Raw genomic sequence first — 16762 nt, forward strand, 5'->3', positions numbered from 1 at the left:
TTTGTGCCCAGCCAGCACCTATACCACTGTGTACACATACTCACAATAAAACAAATGATATAAACCATCATTTAATGGCATTTCCTGTGAAGTGGAAGGTAATGATGACCCTTAAAAGAGAGATAAAACCTGCAGTTTCATTGGCTCCCTGCACACTCCACTTGTTCCAGAAGTGCAATTAAATAGGTGTGCAGATCAGCAGTGGAGAGGAGGGGAAGCAGGACAGAGAAAGAACAGTTTGGAGGTTTTGGATACAGTGTAAGTAAGAAACAAAACATCCAGTGACGTTCACCTACTTCTGATTTTTAATCCTGAAAAAAAAGTGCCAGAAAATTTGACAACTGATCAGATTCACTTAATATATATATAAAAAAAAGCAATTTAATTTCAGTTGTGCTTTATGACTGGGAGGTGTTATAATTTTCATTTAGTATCTTCCTTTAGGGGGTTGGTAAAAATTAAACTGTAAAGTTTGTACACTGAAACTTTTTGTGAAGCACATGACCCAGATTATAGGATTGAGACAGCAAAGATCTGTGCCTCATGTAATCACAAGATGTCTGTGATGATTTTAATAAGGCTGTAAAAAGTACAAATCTAGCTAGATTTTCACTAAGATGAATTTGCTAATAATATAATGCTATTGTAAATGGGATTTGGCAATACATGTTTTTTTTATATTCTGATAGCTAATTGAAGCATAATTATCCATATTTACGTCTAGATTGTGTTTGCCAGCTTCTGATCACTGCTGTTAAGTCAAAGCAGACTGCAAGAGCACACAGAAAAAAATGAAAAAGCAGTGTGCTTTTATGCCATTTAAATTGTCACATACAGTATATTATATTTCGGCACAGTGTGACCTGCATTTGCTATTGTAGGACCATATTTAAGGCATTGGCATTGCTTCCAGTGAGGTTCATAAATAGTCCTTCACATAAAGGAGTAGGACACATATCTTTTTAACCACAACCACAATCCAACAACTTGTGATAGACCAATTTATAAAGAGACACAAATCTTGTTATTTCACACAATATCAAATGTGTCTTCTGGAGTTTTCTGTTCCATTTGGAGGACATGTTAATAGTATATCGCAGTATTATTTTATGCTTTTAGGGAATGTCTGTCGTGTGACTTAATAATCAGCTGCTAAACAGTATTGCATTCCCACACTATTCCTCAGAAAATAAAATTAGAAAAACACTGAAAAGATAAACTGCTGTGGAGGCTGCATCTCTGCACGTTGCACAGCTCAGTGTTGGCAGAGGCCTGTGCCATCTAGTTATGTGTGATCATCTCTGCTGTTTAAGCATAGCAAGACAGCTCACCCTCGTAGTCAAACATGACTTCTGGTCAACATTTAACAATTGTGTGATATGCTACACACTCAGCATTTAGTCAAAGCAAATATCCTTTTGCAAACTGGGCTATTGATTCTGTTGTGAACACAAGATTAGCTTTTAACACAGATGAAAGGTCAGGGCTCAGTTGCTGTGCTGATGAAAAGAAATCACGATTGCCAAAGTTTGTATGAAACTCCGCCTCTTGAACAAGGTGAATTCAGCTGTGTACATGTTAGCGAAAATCATTATGTATGCATTGTCATGACCTCAAGGTCCTGACCTCACTTCAGCTCGTATAAGCAGACTCCTCGTCAGAATGATATTAAACTCTGCTGAGTGTGTTGGATCAGAGCACACAAGTTACATTACTCTTACGGTCGGCTTGTGAAAGCGCTGAATTATTTAAAGCCATAAGAGCGTGTGCAAGTTCACACTTGCTTACCCTACTGACTCTTTCTTCCTCTCTTTAACTCACCTCCACCCTCTTCCCCTCTGCTTCACTCTGTGTGTTTGGAGTATGTGTGAAAGAGCCAGCACAAAAGGGACGTAGCCAGTTTACAGCAGGCCACGGGTGAGACATTTTCTAAGTCCATCTGTCGCTTGGAAAAGAAAACTTCATAAATCAAGCCATGAATCTCTTGGCCGAATGGGAAAACAGTGAGGTTAAACATGCTGCGAGCACAAAACATAAAACTATAGATAAAATAGAGAAACTGAAAGCCAGGCACATAGACAGATAGAAGAGAAACAACAGGGGGGGGAAGGACAGCGCATGCCAGCCTAAGGGGGGAGGGGGTTTGCGGAGGTGGAGGTAGACAGAAAGCAGGTGGATGTTTAGACAGAATGATAAGACAGCCTGGCTGACAGAACGCCTGATAAGCACCCTGACTGTCAGGTTTGGCAGGCTCTCGGTGAAGCAAGAGAACAGGGCATGGAGGAGAGGCAGACAGATGGGTAAAACTGAATAAAGACAGCTCAGAAATTGTAAGAGCATAATTTAGAAGAGGTGCACCTGGTATTGAATTTGAGACTCTATTAATGTAGAGCTGCACTGAATGCAAATCCAGACTATTCAATTCTATGTGCAAAGTAGGACATCCGAGGCAGACAGTTGTGCTGAATGTATTTAGATCTTATGCTAACCCAGCATTGTGATGGGATTGTGTTGAGAGCTCTTGTGCTAAACATTATGGCTATATTTCTCAATTTGTGGTATATTAAGCAGCCAGCCACACAGTCAGATCATTTATTTAGCCATGCAGCCATGGCTCTAGGGATGGCATTGCCGGTTGATCTGTCCACTAATGTGGTCCAGACTCAAATATCTGAACAGCTATTGGACGAGTTGCCAGAAATGTTGTTCATGGTCCCCAGAGGATGAATCTTAAAGACTTTGGTGAACCCTTGACTGTTCCTCTAGTGCCACCAGCAGGTCAAATTTTTCACTTATCCTGTGAAATATCCCAACATCTACAGGATCGATTGGCACAAAATTTTCTACAAACATGGTTCCTGGACAGTGAATCCAAAAGACTTCCGTGATTCCCTGACTGTTCCTTAAGCACCAACAGAAGGTTGACATTTGTGGGGTTTTTTTTTAGTGAAATGTCTCTACTCCTGTTGGATAAGCTCAAAATTGTGTCCAATACTTTGGTTTATGTCCAAATACCTGCAAACATAATGACATTCCTGTCAGCCTCGGCTGTACTTTGTGTTTAGTACTAACAGCAAATGTTAAACTAAGATTGTTAACATGGTAAACATTTTACCTGCTAAACATCAGCATGTTAGCATTGTCATTGCATGCTAGGAAGTGCCTTACAGGACTGCTAGAGTGGCTGTAGACTCTTAGTCGTATATGTTATAAGCTTTATATGTTTTTAAGTGGCACTGTGTACCTCTTTTGAAAATTACTGTCCTGACACTCTTATGAGATTGATTTTATTTACTGGTGGTGTGCTTATTTGTTTCCTCAAACAGTATATAATCAGACCTGTGTCACATCTCAATGCTAACGACACAATATCTCTTATTTTTTCTTCCAGGGAAGCCTCAAAGCATCGAGAGCTCAGAGCGGGTCCAGCTGTCAGGTACATATAATGTTCGGAAAGGGAAGCTCCAGCTACCAGTCAACCGCTGGACCAGACGGCAGGTCATCCTGTGCGGCACCTGCCTGATCGTCTCCTCTGTCAAGGAGAGCCAGACGGGGAAGATGCACATTCTGCCACTCATTGGAGGAAAAGTATGTCTAAGTCATGCCACAAAAGTCAATCACATGATCTTTTTTTAATTTGTTTCTCATTCTGGCCTTTTATGATGATGTTATGTAATTTATGCTTTGGATCATAAACCCATAATGTCATTCCACCAGGGAGTGACCTGATAAAGTCGCTCTTATTATCCTCTGCAAATATCTTCCTACGCAGCAAAGTTTGTCCTTTCTTGTGACATCCAGTAATGGTTGCTGTTTTTTTCATTTGTTCATTTCAGCTCAAGGTCAAACAAAAATGGCGCAATCTGGGTTTTTACGAGTGAAAATGTTTACAGCATTCTGCAGGGATGTTTTTTTGTCCATTTCTAGTCTGGAGTCAAGACATACTATAATGATTAGTGTAATGTACCCGCATTTCTCCCTGAACTTTTTAAAACTACCTCCCTAAAAAATGACCTTTATCCATTTATTGCTTTATGGATCTGTGTATCTGCAAGGCCACTAAATAAGCTCTAAGCACTCTCTCCTGAAAAGCCCTTATGGTCCATCTGCTTTGCACAATGGACACTCTAGATCCTACCACACCCAGTTTTTAAACATTTCACATACACAACACATGACCTCTAGTCAACCATTCATGCACACTGTGCTTCTGCATGTGCCTGTGTGTGGTGAGTTTATGCGTGTTCGTGCAAATATTCTATTAAAACACCGTAACTAGTCAGCCATTCATTCACAGTCCATGTGCTCGAGTGTGTGTGACTCTGCGTGTCTAAAATGCAGTTTCACATGCATTTCTTCTCGCTCATGTCATGCACATGTGTTCATTATATGATTATGCATCCCTTATATATTTTCATAAGTGTGCTTCGGGTTGACTGGATGTGTCTACCCTGCAGCCATTAAGCATCTTATATCCTTTGACAGAGGCAGTTTCAAATAAGAACAACAAATATACTAAGCCATCCATGTGTCAGCTTCTCTTCTCTGTTCCCTTTTATTTTGTGGCTCTGTTAAACGTTCATATTCAGATTTGGGTCAGAGATGTCAGTATTTCAGATTCTTAATGTCACTCTATTGTGTGTGTCGTTCTGCAGGTGGAGGAGGTGAAGAAGCACAATCACTGCTTGGCCTTCAGCTCTGCAGGGCCTCAGAGTCAAACCTACTACGTCAGCTTTGACAGCTTCACGGAGCACCTGCGCTGGCACAGACACGCTGCCAAGGTACCGTGTGTGCATGAGGGTTAGAGAAACAAAAGTAGAACATAAGCATATGTTCCCCAGCGCTACTTACGGGTCAGCTGCGTTTTACAGTATATCAGAACATGCATGACTGCAAGTTGACTTGTGAAAATATTGCACTACACCCTCCACGAGCCCACTGCCTGTATGAGCTGAGTGGACTGAAAACTGCACATATTTTACTGCTGTCCATGGTTTAGTGTATAACCCGAGTGTCTTCTGGTGCGCTCATACACATAAACACCACTCACGGCTCTCTCTCTCTTTTCTCTCATTTGAACTCAAGTAGGCCATAGCCAGAAAACCTCTTTTCTAAATATTAACAGGGACATGCATGTCACCAGCACCCAGAGGGCCACTCAGAATAGAAGCCCGGATAGAAGCAGCACGTGCCCCAGTGACGACTGCTGAGCCTCTAGCTAACTCCGCTCCGCAAGGCTCGAGCACACTGACTGTTGCTCCTCTCCCTCAAGATGAGGTGGATGTTTATGCTGTCATTTCATTTTAGACGACAGCTTCTGTGTTTCTGTATATTTGTCTAAGAAACAAGCCCTGGTCTTAACTAATCCATGCACCTAGATTACACGATGATGCACTGTAATGTGTGACGTTAGGTCAGTGGCGTGAACAAACCTGTTGGACTTTCCCTTGCTTCTCCTGACTCTGTAATCCTAAGAAGATTGGCTGTTGAATGACATCTGACCCCTTAGCAGCAAGCCACACACACACACACACACGGTAAACCAGTAAAGTCTTGTGTAGTAGAGATAATCCTGTTTAACTCCACGTTTGTCTTGTTCTCCACTCTTCTTGCTTCCCTCCCCTCCCCCGTCTAGATGGTGTCCCAGAGGATCAACTCAGTAGACCTGTCCTGCTGCAGTTTGGAGCAACTTCCTCCCAACCTCTACTACAGCCACGACCTCACCCATCTCAACCTCAAACACAACTTTCTGCCAGCAGACCAGCGGCTGCAGCAGCTGCAAAGGTACAACGGCATTGTATGTCTAAAGTAAACACACCTGAGGCTAAACCACAAGGAGTGGAGAGGAAGGAAGGAGTGAATGATAACAAAAGAGAGGAAAGATTGGAGGAGGCGTTAAAGGTAGAGGAGAGACAGTTCAGGGTTGGAAAGATGAGTCAAAGCTTAGTAAATTTGGCCACAACATGAGATGGGCTGTGCTGTTGTAAAAAAAAAAAAAAAAAAAGAGGGCGGAGGCTAGAAACAGCAACACACAGCAAGGCTTTACTGGACACAGCAGGTCACGGCTGACTGGTTTGGACAGCTTTAGCAGTTCGCCTGCAGTTTGCAAGCCATCGACCTGAGCAGTCTAGGACTGGGGCCATTGGCACGTGGGGACCAAAGAGGCTAGCCAGGGCTGCGCTGTACCAGGCTAGGCCAAACGAGCCCAGAGCCCAGAAGGGTAGATGTGTCTGCAGGGAAGCTTTTAATGTGCCTGGCCTCCCTCACTCTCTCTCTCTGTGGGCACCATCTGCTGCATGCTTATCATGGTTCCAGATTAAAGCCCACAGCCAAGACGTATGTGTGTGTGTGCGTGTGTGTGTGTGTGTTCCTGTGTGCGTATTGCATTCATGTATACACTGGTACACGTGCACGCCTGCCACAGCCTTTCTTGCTAAAGATCACTGCCAGAAAATTTTCACCATTTAACTGAGTGAATTGTGTGAATCTGATGCCTTAGTATGTGTTGCAGAATGGAGTGTGTGTGTGTGTGTGTGACAGGGAGAGAGAGTTGCTTGCTTGTATGCAACAGAAAAAGTGGCTGCAGGCTACAGATTTGGGGTCAGTGCATACAGAGTCTTGATACAGTATGGGATTTTTTTTTTTTTTTTTAAGAAGGCTCCACTGACACGAATTTTTGTGCGTGCGTGTGTGAGGCTGTGTGGCTGTGCATGTATAATCTTGCATGCCTGTGTGTCTTCCTGAGAGAAAATTGTAAATGAGTAAGGGGGTCAGAATTTTATGATGCTCTACCACGGTCATTTTTTTGAATCATCTTTTATTATTACCGTGTTTTTTTGTTTTGTTTTTGTTTTTTTTTAAATCCGTGGGATAGTGAGTGGTGTTTAGAACAAGATAGGAGGGAAATTACTAGGTTTTAAATCGGAGTGAGTGACGCACAGCTCCCCTGCTGGTCAAGCCAGCAAACACCCGTTTAGCTTTGCCAAACCTAAGTAGGCTCATCCCCATTTGACCCAGCATGACAGAAAAAGAGGTCAGTAATGAGAAAGAGATGAATAGTTAGCTGAAAATAGAGGGGTTTTGACAGAAACATACAGCAGAGTTACTTGAGTACTCGCTTTGCCCCTGAGAGAATGAAGTCAAAAGAGCCGGAACAATAATACTCTGTGTGCAATGGATGTGGGTGTATGTGTTTTGGTGTGGACAGTTTTGTGAGAGTCTGTTTTTGTTTCAATATAAACACTGGCTTTCTGTGACATCTGACATCTGACATAGTAGTTCTTTGCTTTGTATTTTTCCAAGAGGAATGCGTAAACCTGCCACATGCCTTTCCCCTTCTCTCTCTTTTCTCTCTGGCCAGATACTTACTGCTGGGTGATTTGCCAATCAGATATGCATAATCAGTTGTCTGAGATACTAGCTCTTTCCTCTGGCATGGGATTACCTTCCCAGCATGCATCTCTCTTTGAGACAGAGAGGTCGCCACTCACTGAGGGGAATGGCTGACGTTCCATGAATATCATTGAACCTTTGGCCTGTTTATTTACATATGTATGATAGTTTAGCAAGTTATGAAGGACATAAAAGTCATGGAAATGAAGGGAGAGGGAGGAAGCTTGGACAGAATTGCAGGGGAAAGACAACATTTGAGATGAAAGGCGCTATTTAAGGCAAAGTTAAAGAATTAAAGCTGCATTAGTTGATTTTTTTTTACCTCATAAAGTTGTTATGGAACTGATAGCAAGGAATTCCCTATTTACACATCTAGCAGCCACAGAGCAACAAAAGTATTCAATTGGGGTTGTGTTTTATGGCCATTCGATGAATGTAAATTGAATATTCGCTTTACTTTTAGCTCTGTTTTGGTCTTCACCATAGACTGTATAAAAATATGGACGTATTTACCGTGACGTCACCCGTTGGTTTCTGAAGAGTGGTTTTGAAGCTCAAAGTGAGCCGCTCCGGCCATCGCCATCTTGGCAGTGCGTGATGCTGCCTAACCCCCAGCCAATCAAAAATGGGCAAAGAGGCGGGCCAAATGGCTGAAACAAGCCACCTCGAGGCTGGCGGACCAGTCACTCAAAGCAGCCATGTCCTTCATTATGCATAACTTTATGGCTTAATAAAATTTAAACGGCCGAGTTATAAAAAAATTCACCCCCCATATAGTTGTCATGAAAGGGGAAGTCAGCTATAGAGACCTAAACGGTTTTTTGTACCAGGCTGTAAACATGTTTATTTCTGTTGTAAAGTTGGGCATTTTAACATGGGGGTCTATGGGGATTGACTCGCTTTTGGAGCCAGCCTCAAGTGGCCATTCAAGGAACTGAAGTCTTTGGCACTTCTGCATTGGCTTCATTTTACAGCCCCAGAGGTTGCCGCTTGGTCTTCACCAACTCCTCTGGCACTTAGCTTGCTAGAGTAACAAGCTAGTTGCTAACTTTGTCTGGATGACATTTGATGCTTGGCATGTAGCATACAGGAAGTTCATCAGAACTTTTTTACTGAAAGAAAAATCACCTGGACATTAGGTTAATGAGAGTGGAATTCACGTTTTGGAAAAACAAAAGAACGAGCTAAAAGAGGCTAAATAGCTTCACAAAGCTAAAGGGAACTGAATATTTGAGTGAGTGAGTCTCTGTAGGTTGTGACTACTAGCAAAACTTGTAATCTATTGTTCCACTGATAATATAAAAAAATACTAGTGCAGCTTTAAATACTCCAGACATGATTTAAAATTCAAGCAAGGGAATGGTGTGATAGGACAGAAACCCAGAGTATGACACAGACAAGAAGAGAGTCTGACAAGAAGACTGAGGAGGGGAGTCTGAGGAGGGCTATGAGCATTACTCAGCAGATTGCAGAGGTTGATTTAATGGTGGAATGACATTTTCCCACACACCCCCCACGCACTGCCTGCAGGAGTCACCCTCAGCTGGAATTACTTGGCCACCCTAATCAATAGCCTTGACGTCTGAGTTGCCTTTTTCCTCCATCACTATGATACTCTGTGAGCATATGTGTGTAACCTGTATGTGTACACAGGGAGGAAAATCAAGTAGTGCCAGTTTAAGCAGCTGCTGCAGCCCGTGGTGCTCATATAGCACGCTCCCTATCTCCGGCTTGCCATAGCTGCTCTCTCCCTATGCACATGATAGGTGATAACAGGTTGCGTGCGTGTGTCTGTATGCGTGTAGATGGATAAATAAAGACAGAGAGAGTCCTTTCCCCTGCTTTGCCTTGTTCCCTCGGCTCCCTCCCCCCTAAGGGGCTAACCCCTCTGAAGGTCACCGTTCTGCCATGGGACGCTGCGCCAAATGCCACTGGTCACTGGTGTTTGAATGAACAACACAGACGTCAATGCTGCAATTGTTTGCTCAACAATCAAATGTGAAGGTTTAAGCCTACTATTGAGGAAAGCCTTGTTTATGGGTGTGTTGAACCCAACTGTGTGTGTTTTTTTTTCACTTAAACAAGTTCTGTCTATACTTTGCTCTATTGCTCATGAATATATTTATGAATATCCTCTACGCTCTTGCAGTATTCATGTTGACAAGATACAACTACATCTCCAATCACTCCTTCTCTTTTCTTCTCTTCTCTTCTCTTCTCTTCTCTTCTCTTCTCTTCTCTTCTCTTCTCTTCTCTTCTCTTCTCTTCTCTTCTCTTCTCTGATATCGAATTCGTCATTAATACTTTCATCTTCTATTTCCAGGTTTTCTCGTCTGCGGAGCCTCAACTTGTCCAACAACCACCTCGGCCAGTTCCCTCTGGCCATCTGTGACATCCCCACCCTGACTGAGGTCAACCTCAGCTGTAACTACCTGGCCTCTGTCCCCAGCTCTGTGGGAGCCATGACCAAGTAGGTAACAGGAGGAAGTTATTGTGGTTACAGAACTGACGAGAACTGTTATTATCTGTTTAAGAGTTTCAGAGAACCAGTAGTGTTTATGTTGCAAGATCTAAATCTTCAGTAAACCTAAAAGTTGAATGTGCTTGCATCGAAGGTTCAGGCATATCAGAGCTCTGTTCAAAAACACACCATAGTTGTTTTTCTTTTGTTGGATATTCTACTATGGATTTTGTTTTGGTTGTGTACTTTACCTCTTCCTTCTATTTGCTGCTTGTGATGTTGGCAATTATCCAACTTTTTTGTACCAGTGCTGACCTGGGGTCAGTTCTTGTATTGATGCTGTCTCAGGACTTGGAAACCAGTGAACCTTTTCAGAGACTAACCACATTTTTTTGCCAGTTTGAGTGTCAAAAGTTTACATAGCCAAATGGGGCGTTACCTAGCAACACACATATGGCATTACAACCACCATGGCATACTTTGCTAGTTTAAACATGTGAGCAAACAACAACACAACCTTTATAAATGATTTGTGGTGATTGCCATTCACATTTTGCCTCAGTCATGGCGTGTCTCTGGTCTGTTTAGTTTTGCTTCTATTCACTTCAGTCCATTCTTATTACTGGGCTACTTAAAATGTTAAAATGTTTTTGTATTATCTGTTGTCATTGTATTTACTTTCTTCTGCTTGCAATTAAGCTAATCTGTTGTATGCAGAGAATCCAGTTTTGACTGTCTCTTGTATTTTGGCACACACCTGAGTTTTTCTTTTCTTCATCTTGCATTTCTCTTGAAGACTATATACTAATGTCTCTATGATAGACCACTAATTTACATTGTTGAAATAAATTGTTTCATTTGGTTATTGAGGCAGGGAAATTATATTAGGTTTTACATGGTGACAACATGACTATTGATTTCTTAGTTCCAGACCAATCTTTTCAAGAGGACGGAGCAAATTTGATTTCACTGGCTGAAAAACAGTTTTTATTTCATTGAGCTCCAGTTCCAACCCCCTTGCTTGTGGAAAAACCCTATTACTCACTCTTTAAAGGAGTGTCAGTAGAATGCAAAATATTTAAATAGTATAATGAAATAAAGGTCTTAAACTGGATAAATCATGAGTTATTCTGTCCAGTATACTCCACTATGGTAATACAGGACACATATGTAGCTTAAGTGATAGTTTCACAATTTTTCAAGACAGACTCAGTTGTCTGTCTCAACTGTGTCCACATGAACACTGAAACAGGTTTTGCTTGCTGTAATCATTCCGCCTGTTCATACTGGCAAGAAGGACTAGAAAACTACAAGAAACATTGGGATATGATTTGATTAACTCAGACGGCTGAAGCCTCATGTTAACTTCATATAAACTTTTGAATACATTTTTACACAGAACATGGACTGTAGATTTTTCTCCCCATTGCTTACATTGTAAGTGCATTAGGAAGGCATTCCTTAACGGCCAGCATGAACAGGAGGAATGATTACAGCAAGCAAAAACTATTTCAATGTTCATATGGGCCCTGAATATTATTTTAAGACAGACTTGAAGAATTGTGAACCTATCATTTCAGGGAGCAATTTAGTACCTGAATTTGGACAGCTTGGATTGGACATGTGCTTCAAACTGATTTCTAAACTTAACATACAGGTGTGGGGGTTGAAGCAGAGCTAGATGAGAAGTTAATCTGCAGGAATGATCCGGTATGCCTGTAAGTTCCTCAAGTGGCCAGAGGGCATTTGTGCTGTTACTGCCACCTGCTGGATAATAATTGAAAAGATTTTGAATGCAGAAAAACTCCCAGTGAGCACTTTATCGTAAATCCACCTGTGCAAATAAAGACTATTGTTTACTAAAGCGCTACCCCACCTATCTCCTCTTTAACAAACAAGGTCAATTGTCTAATTTTATGCCCCTGTCTCAGTTTGCAGACGTTCCTGTTGGACGGCAACAGCCTGGATGAGCTGCCCAATGAGCTGGGTTCACTCCAGCGGCTGAGCTACTTAGGCCTTTCCTTCAACCTGTTCAGTCATGTGCCCCAAGTGCTGGAGCGGTTGGCTTCCATGGAGAAGCTGTGCATGGCCGGCAACAACCTAGAAACCCTCACCTTGCAGAATTTCAGACTCCTCCGTGTCAAACACATTGATCTAAGGTACAGCAAATACAGACCGATTTCTACATATGGAAAATATTCATATAAATAAATCATGATGTCTGGTTTAATGATTAAACTTTGACAACACCAACCATCACTTGTAGTCCTCAGTCCTGCATGTTCCAATCAATGCACTGGAAGACACATGTTATCCCACTAATGATAGAAACAAAAGCAGTGAGAGGAAGCCAAAGCACGAGCAGACAGCCAAACAGCACGGAATCAGGAAATCATTTGCCTGTAGTGGCTCCATCAGGTGTCCTCCCATTGTTTTGAAAAGCCCAGAGCTGGAGTGACTTGCACTATTTTCCAGTTAATACTTCACTCCCTCTGACTTTGCTCAGACAGGGTCAGTAAAATCGTTTTTCCAGCATTCTCACTTGTTTGGGCAAAGATCACTCAGTGTCTGTGATGAGGATGTGTTGTTACTCCTTTTTCTGTTTTTCAAGTTTCTTCCCTGTCATTTCTAGAAAATTGGTCAATTAGTTGACCAATTCCTCAACAACAATTTTAATAATCGTATAATTGTTAAATCTCTAGTCATGCAAAAATGCAAAGCATTCACTGCACCCAGCTTCTCAAATATTTGCTGGTTGTCTCTGCTTTATATGATTTTTAAATGGAATAACTTTAGATTTTGAAATGTTAGTCTGACAAAACAAGTGTCACCTTGGGCTGTGGGAAACTGTGTAGGCATTATTCACTTTTTCTAACATTTCGCAGATTAGAATAATTTACAGATTACAGTGATCGATTATGAAAATAATCACTAGTTGCAACCCTTCTCTTTTGGGCACTTTTAATTTTTATGAGTAAGCTTACAGGAGATATAATAAGACAAATTCAGGTATTTGTTTATAGAACAGAATAATATATCTTGTCTTATCAGTCTTTGTTGTTGATTGTTAAATGTCATTGAAGAATACTTGAATAGAGGATAGTAGCAGTAGGTAACAGAATGCCAGACAGGGTGCTAGAAACCACTTACTTTATAAGTCAAAAAACACTTCATCAGTGTTGCACATTGAAAAAAACTAAAGTGAGAGGAGAACTCAATAAGCTGCACAATATATCAGCCATCACCCAAGGCATTTTCCCTGCCTTACAAGAAAGGCCACAGCCTGTGCGTTTCTATCTGAACCAATTGGAGTGAACTGTTGCCTCCTCTCTGCCCTCTCTGTCAGGTTGAATAAGATCTCCAGCATGGTGCCAGATGAGCCTGACCTGCTGAGGCACGTGACCCAGCTGGATGTGAGGGATAACAGGCTGACGGACCTGGACGCCTCTGTCTTCCCCAGGCTGGAGGTGCTTCACTGCGAGAGGAACTGCATCACCAGCCTCAAAGCCAAGGGCTCCTTGCTCAAAGGCATCTACGCCTCCAACAACGGTGGGTTTTGGCATGCAGGACTTCATGTTCCCCGGGAGGGCAATCATGTGTGGTTAAGAAAAGACAGATCCCCCTCCATCTCACATCACATTTCATTTCTCATCAGTACTGCAGTCTCTCTCCATCATCCCTCCCTAACTTGTCATCACCCCCCTCTCCCCTCCTTTCCAAACGCTCCCCCTCCATTTTCCATCTACCTACTTTTGTAATAGACCGTGTCTGTCCTTGCTGTAGGTTAATGTGTTTGGATTTCTCCCTACAGAGCTACGACATCTGGATGTTAGTCCTGTGCCCTCCAATCTTAGTTACATGGACATCTCGAGGTGAGAAGAATCCCAAAAGTACACACATTAAAAAAGGAATGCAGCACTAATTGGAACCTGAGAAGAACAATTTTGATAATGTAGCTCATTTACAGTACATCCTCCCTAACCTACAAAAGCATAGTGATTGTTTAGTGTGTAACTGAGAAAAATATATGTAAAGGTCTTATAACTTCATAGCCATATCCAATGATCTTTGAATGTGTGGTGAATGTGAACTTAGGGCCGTAATTCTTAAACTGTGTCAACCCTGATCTTTGACATGACCTTTAATTGTTAAATGATAAATAGACTACTGTACCCCATTTCCTCATGGTTGATTAAAAAGACATTGAAAAGTACTGTACTGTAATTTGTAAGGGCTGATGTGATTAGTTTTGAATACTTTTTCCAATATGGCCTTGAGAGACTTTTGGACCTTTTATCAGCTCTTCTGTTGATAGTTGTAATTATTTTTCTCCTTTTTAGTCTGACATATTACAAAATATGAAAAAAGCCAAATTTTAAAAAGAACCGGAGTTGCTGCCTGGTCTTTTCTGGGGCAGCACAGCAGAAAATTCAAATACATGCAGTATTCCAGTGTACTATATTCCATATTAGGTATCTCACTTTCCCCTCTCCTCCTGTAGGAACCATATGGAGTCCATGCCAGACTGGCTGTGCGAAGCAAAGAAACTTGAAGTTCTGGATGTCAGCCACAACCTCATCGCTGAGCTCCCGGCACGGTAAGTCTCAGCAATGTGTCCGTAGCCTGTAAATGGTGTACAGTGCTGCATTATTCTCCCTGCCCTTTGCTGGCCAGTCATCTATACCCCATAGAGCCTCATAAATCACACATACAGCCTGTAACCTCCACAGCCATTTTCTTCCTCTTTATTTAGCCTTTTGGAAGGTCAGCTCAGATGCAGCTCACTCCCTCCTCTTCTCTCTGTTTCACGTTGGCTCTGTCAACCTTCATCCCTCTGCTTTCTCTCTTTTCATTTTTTTCTCTTCCCTTCTCTCTCTTTCTCTGGTCCCCTCATTTTCTGTAGATTTATTTTTTGCCCAATAAGTGTCAGAATGATGAATTTAAGCTGCAGGCTCCACTAGAGGCGCTACTATTTTCTGGTTTAACGTCCTCATCGCCCCTGTCCTGCTCTTGCACTATCCTCATTTCCATGACTATTTCAGCTTATTCTATCTATCTATCTATCTATCTATCTATCTATCTATCTATCTATCTATCTATCTATCTATCTATCTATATGTCAATCCATCATACACCACTGTAGGTTCATATGAGCCCATTTGATGTCCTGACTCAACTGTCTCTGTGCTCTTCGTGCCGCAGGTTGTTATGCAGCAACAGTCTGAGGAAGCTGAGTGCAGGACATAACCAGTTGCAAAAATTGCCTGAAAGAGTGGAGCGCCCTCTGCTGGAGGTTTTAGACGTACAGCACAATCAGCTCATGGAGCTGCCCTGCAACCTGTTCCTCAAATCTGACAGGTAGCATCAATCATCACCTGGAAGTGATTTTTAATTTTTTTTTTTTTTTTTTTATCAATGTAATGCACTCGACATCTGATAAGAAGATTAAGTGTAGGGGAAATTCAGCTATATGAAGATGAAGGACAGGAATTATGAACAGGGTTTTAATCGAGAACAAGATATCCAAGGGCAAGTATGACAGGTGAATATAAAACAACCAACACTGGCACAAATGGAAGAAGGAAAGGCTTTAATAGGGGTCATCGAAGTATGAATTCATTATCAAGTTTGTAATTTAAGTGACTTATCTCATTTTTAATGTCCCTGTCTGAAGGAAAACAAAAATTAATGTGTACCCCTCCCTTTTTTTTTTCTCAGCTTGCGATGTGTAAACGCATCAGCCAATAAGCTGGAGCACCTGCCTCCTTCCACCCTATCGGAGGAGAGCCACAGCATCCTGCAGGAACTCTACCTGACCAATAACCGACTGACAGACAAGTGTGTACCCATGCTAACAGGCCACACACACCTTCGAGTTCTGCACATGGCGTACAACCATCTCCAGACCTTCCCAGCCAGGTAAAGACTCTACTCTCTCACCCATATTTTACATTAGGGTTGAATCGAATAATTCTTTTCATTATCATTAATCATATAAAATAGTGAAAAATTGTTTTCAAGAGCACAAGATGACATCTTAGGGTGTTTTGTTTTCTCCAATCAACAGTCCAAAACCCAAAGAGAATTTACAATAATATAAAATAAGGGAAAAAAAGAGAAAATCTGCATATTTGAGATGCTGGAACCAACCAAAATTTGCCATTTTCCTTGATGAATGACTTAAATATGACTTAATCAGCCATCCAAATTGTTGTCCATTCATTTTCTCTCATTCAACTAATCAATTAATAGTTTCAGCACCACTTTACACACTTACTTTCCTTCTCATCCTTCAGTAAAATGGCCAAGTTGGAGGAGCTGGAGGAGGTGGACCTGAGTGGAAACATGCTGAAGTCTGTGCCCACCACCATCATGAATTGCCGACGGATGCACACGCTCATCGCCCACTCCAACGCCATCGAGGTCTTCCCCGAGGTCATGCAGCTGATGGAAATGAAAGTAAGACAATAGCAATAGCATGCGTATGTGTATATCTACAATACATGCCCTTAAGCCTGATTTCTATATGCATTTCTATATATATACACATTTGTGAGTATTCACATCTTGTGCTCTGTTGTCAGTGTGTGGATCTGAGCTGTAATGAGCTGAATGAGATCACGCTGCCAGAGAATCTGCCTCCCAAGCTTCAGGAACTGGACCTGACTGGAAACCCACGTCTTAACTTAGACCATAAGACCCTCGAGCAACTCAAGTATGTAATAATTTTATAAACATGTAGGTTGTGTTTCAATTTTCTTCATTCAGATTTTTTTTCCATTTGTAATATTTTCCTTACCCTTTTAAATTTACCTTCTTTTGTTTTTGAATTATGTTGCTTGCTGTTTTAATGGTCTTATTTCCCCACAATAATAAATTGTATCTACACTTAATGTTATCTCAGTGGCT

At 41.7% G+C, this 16762-nt stretch overlaps 1 protein-coding gene across 1 annotated transcript in view; it reads left to right on the top strand.

Moving 5' to 3' along the window:
• The window catches only part of phlpp1 (PH domain and leucine rich repeat protein phosphatase 1), a 48113-nt gene that overhangs the window by 27330 nt on the left and 4021 nt on the right, over positions 1-16762 (top strand). Inside the window, exons 2-13 of the mRNA XM_044368926.1 lie at positions 3392-3588; positions 4656-4781; positions 5636-5784; positions 9716-9862; positions 11785-12012; positions 13200-13402; positions 13665-13725; positions 14355-14450; positions 15056-15211; positions 15572-15772; positions 16150-16312; positions 16438-16568. Coding sequence (XP_044224861.1) covers positions 3392-3588; positions 4656-4781; positions 5636-5784; positions 9716-9862; positions 11785-12012; positions 13200-13402; positions 13665-13725; positions 14355-14450; positions 15056-15211; positions 15572-15772; positions 16150-16312; positions 16438-16568 — 1858 coding nt within the window. The remainder of the gene's footprint in view (positions 1-3391; positions 3589-4655; positions 4782-5635; positions 5785-9715; positions 9863-11784; positions 12013-13199; positions 13403-13664; positions 13726-14354; positions 14451-15055; positions 15212-15571; positions 15773-16149; positions 16313-16437; positions 16569-16762) is intronic.

The sequence above is a fragment of the Thunnus albacares genome, chromosome 12, assembly GCF_914725855.1.
Source record: "Thunnus albacares chromosome 12, fThuAlb1.1, whole genome shotgun sequence".
Classification (NCBI taxonomy): Eukaryota; Metazoa; Chordata; class Actinopteri; order Scombriformes; family Scombridae; genus Thunnus; species Thunnus albacares.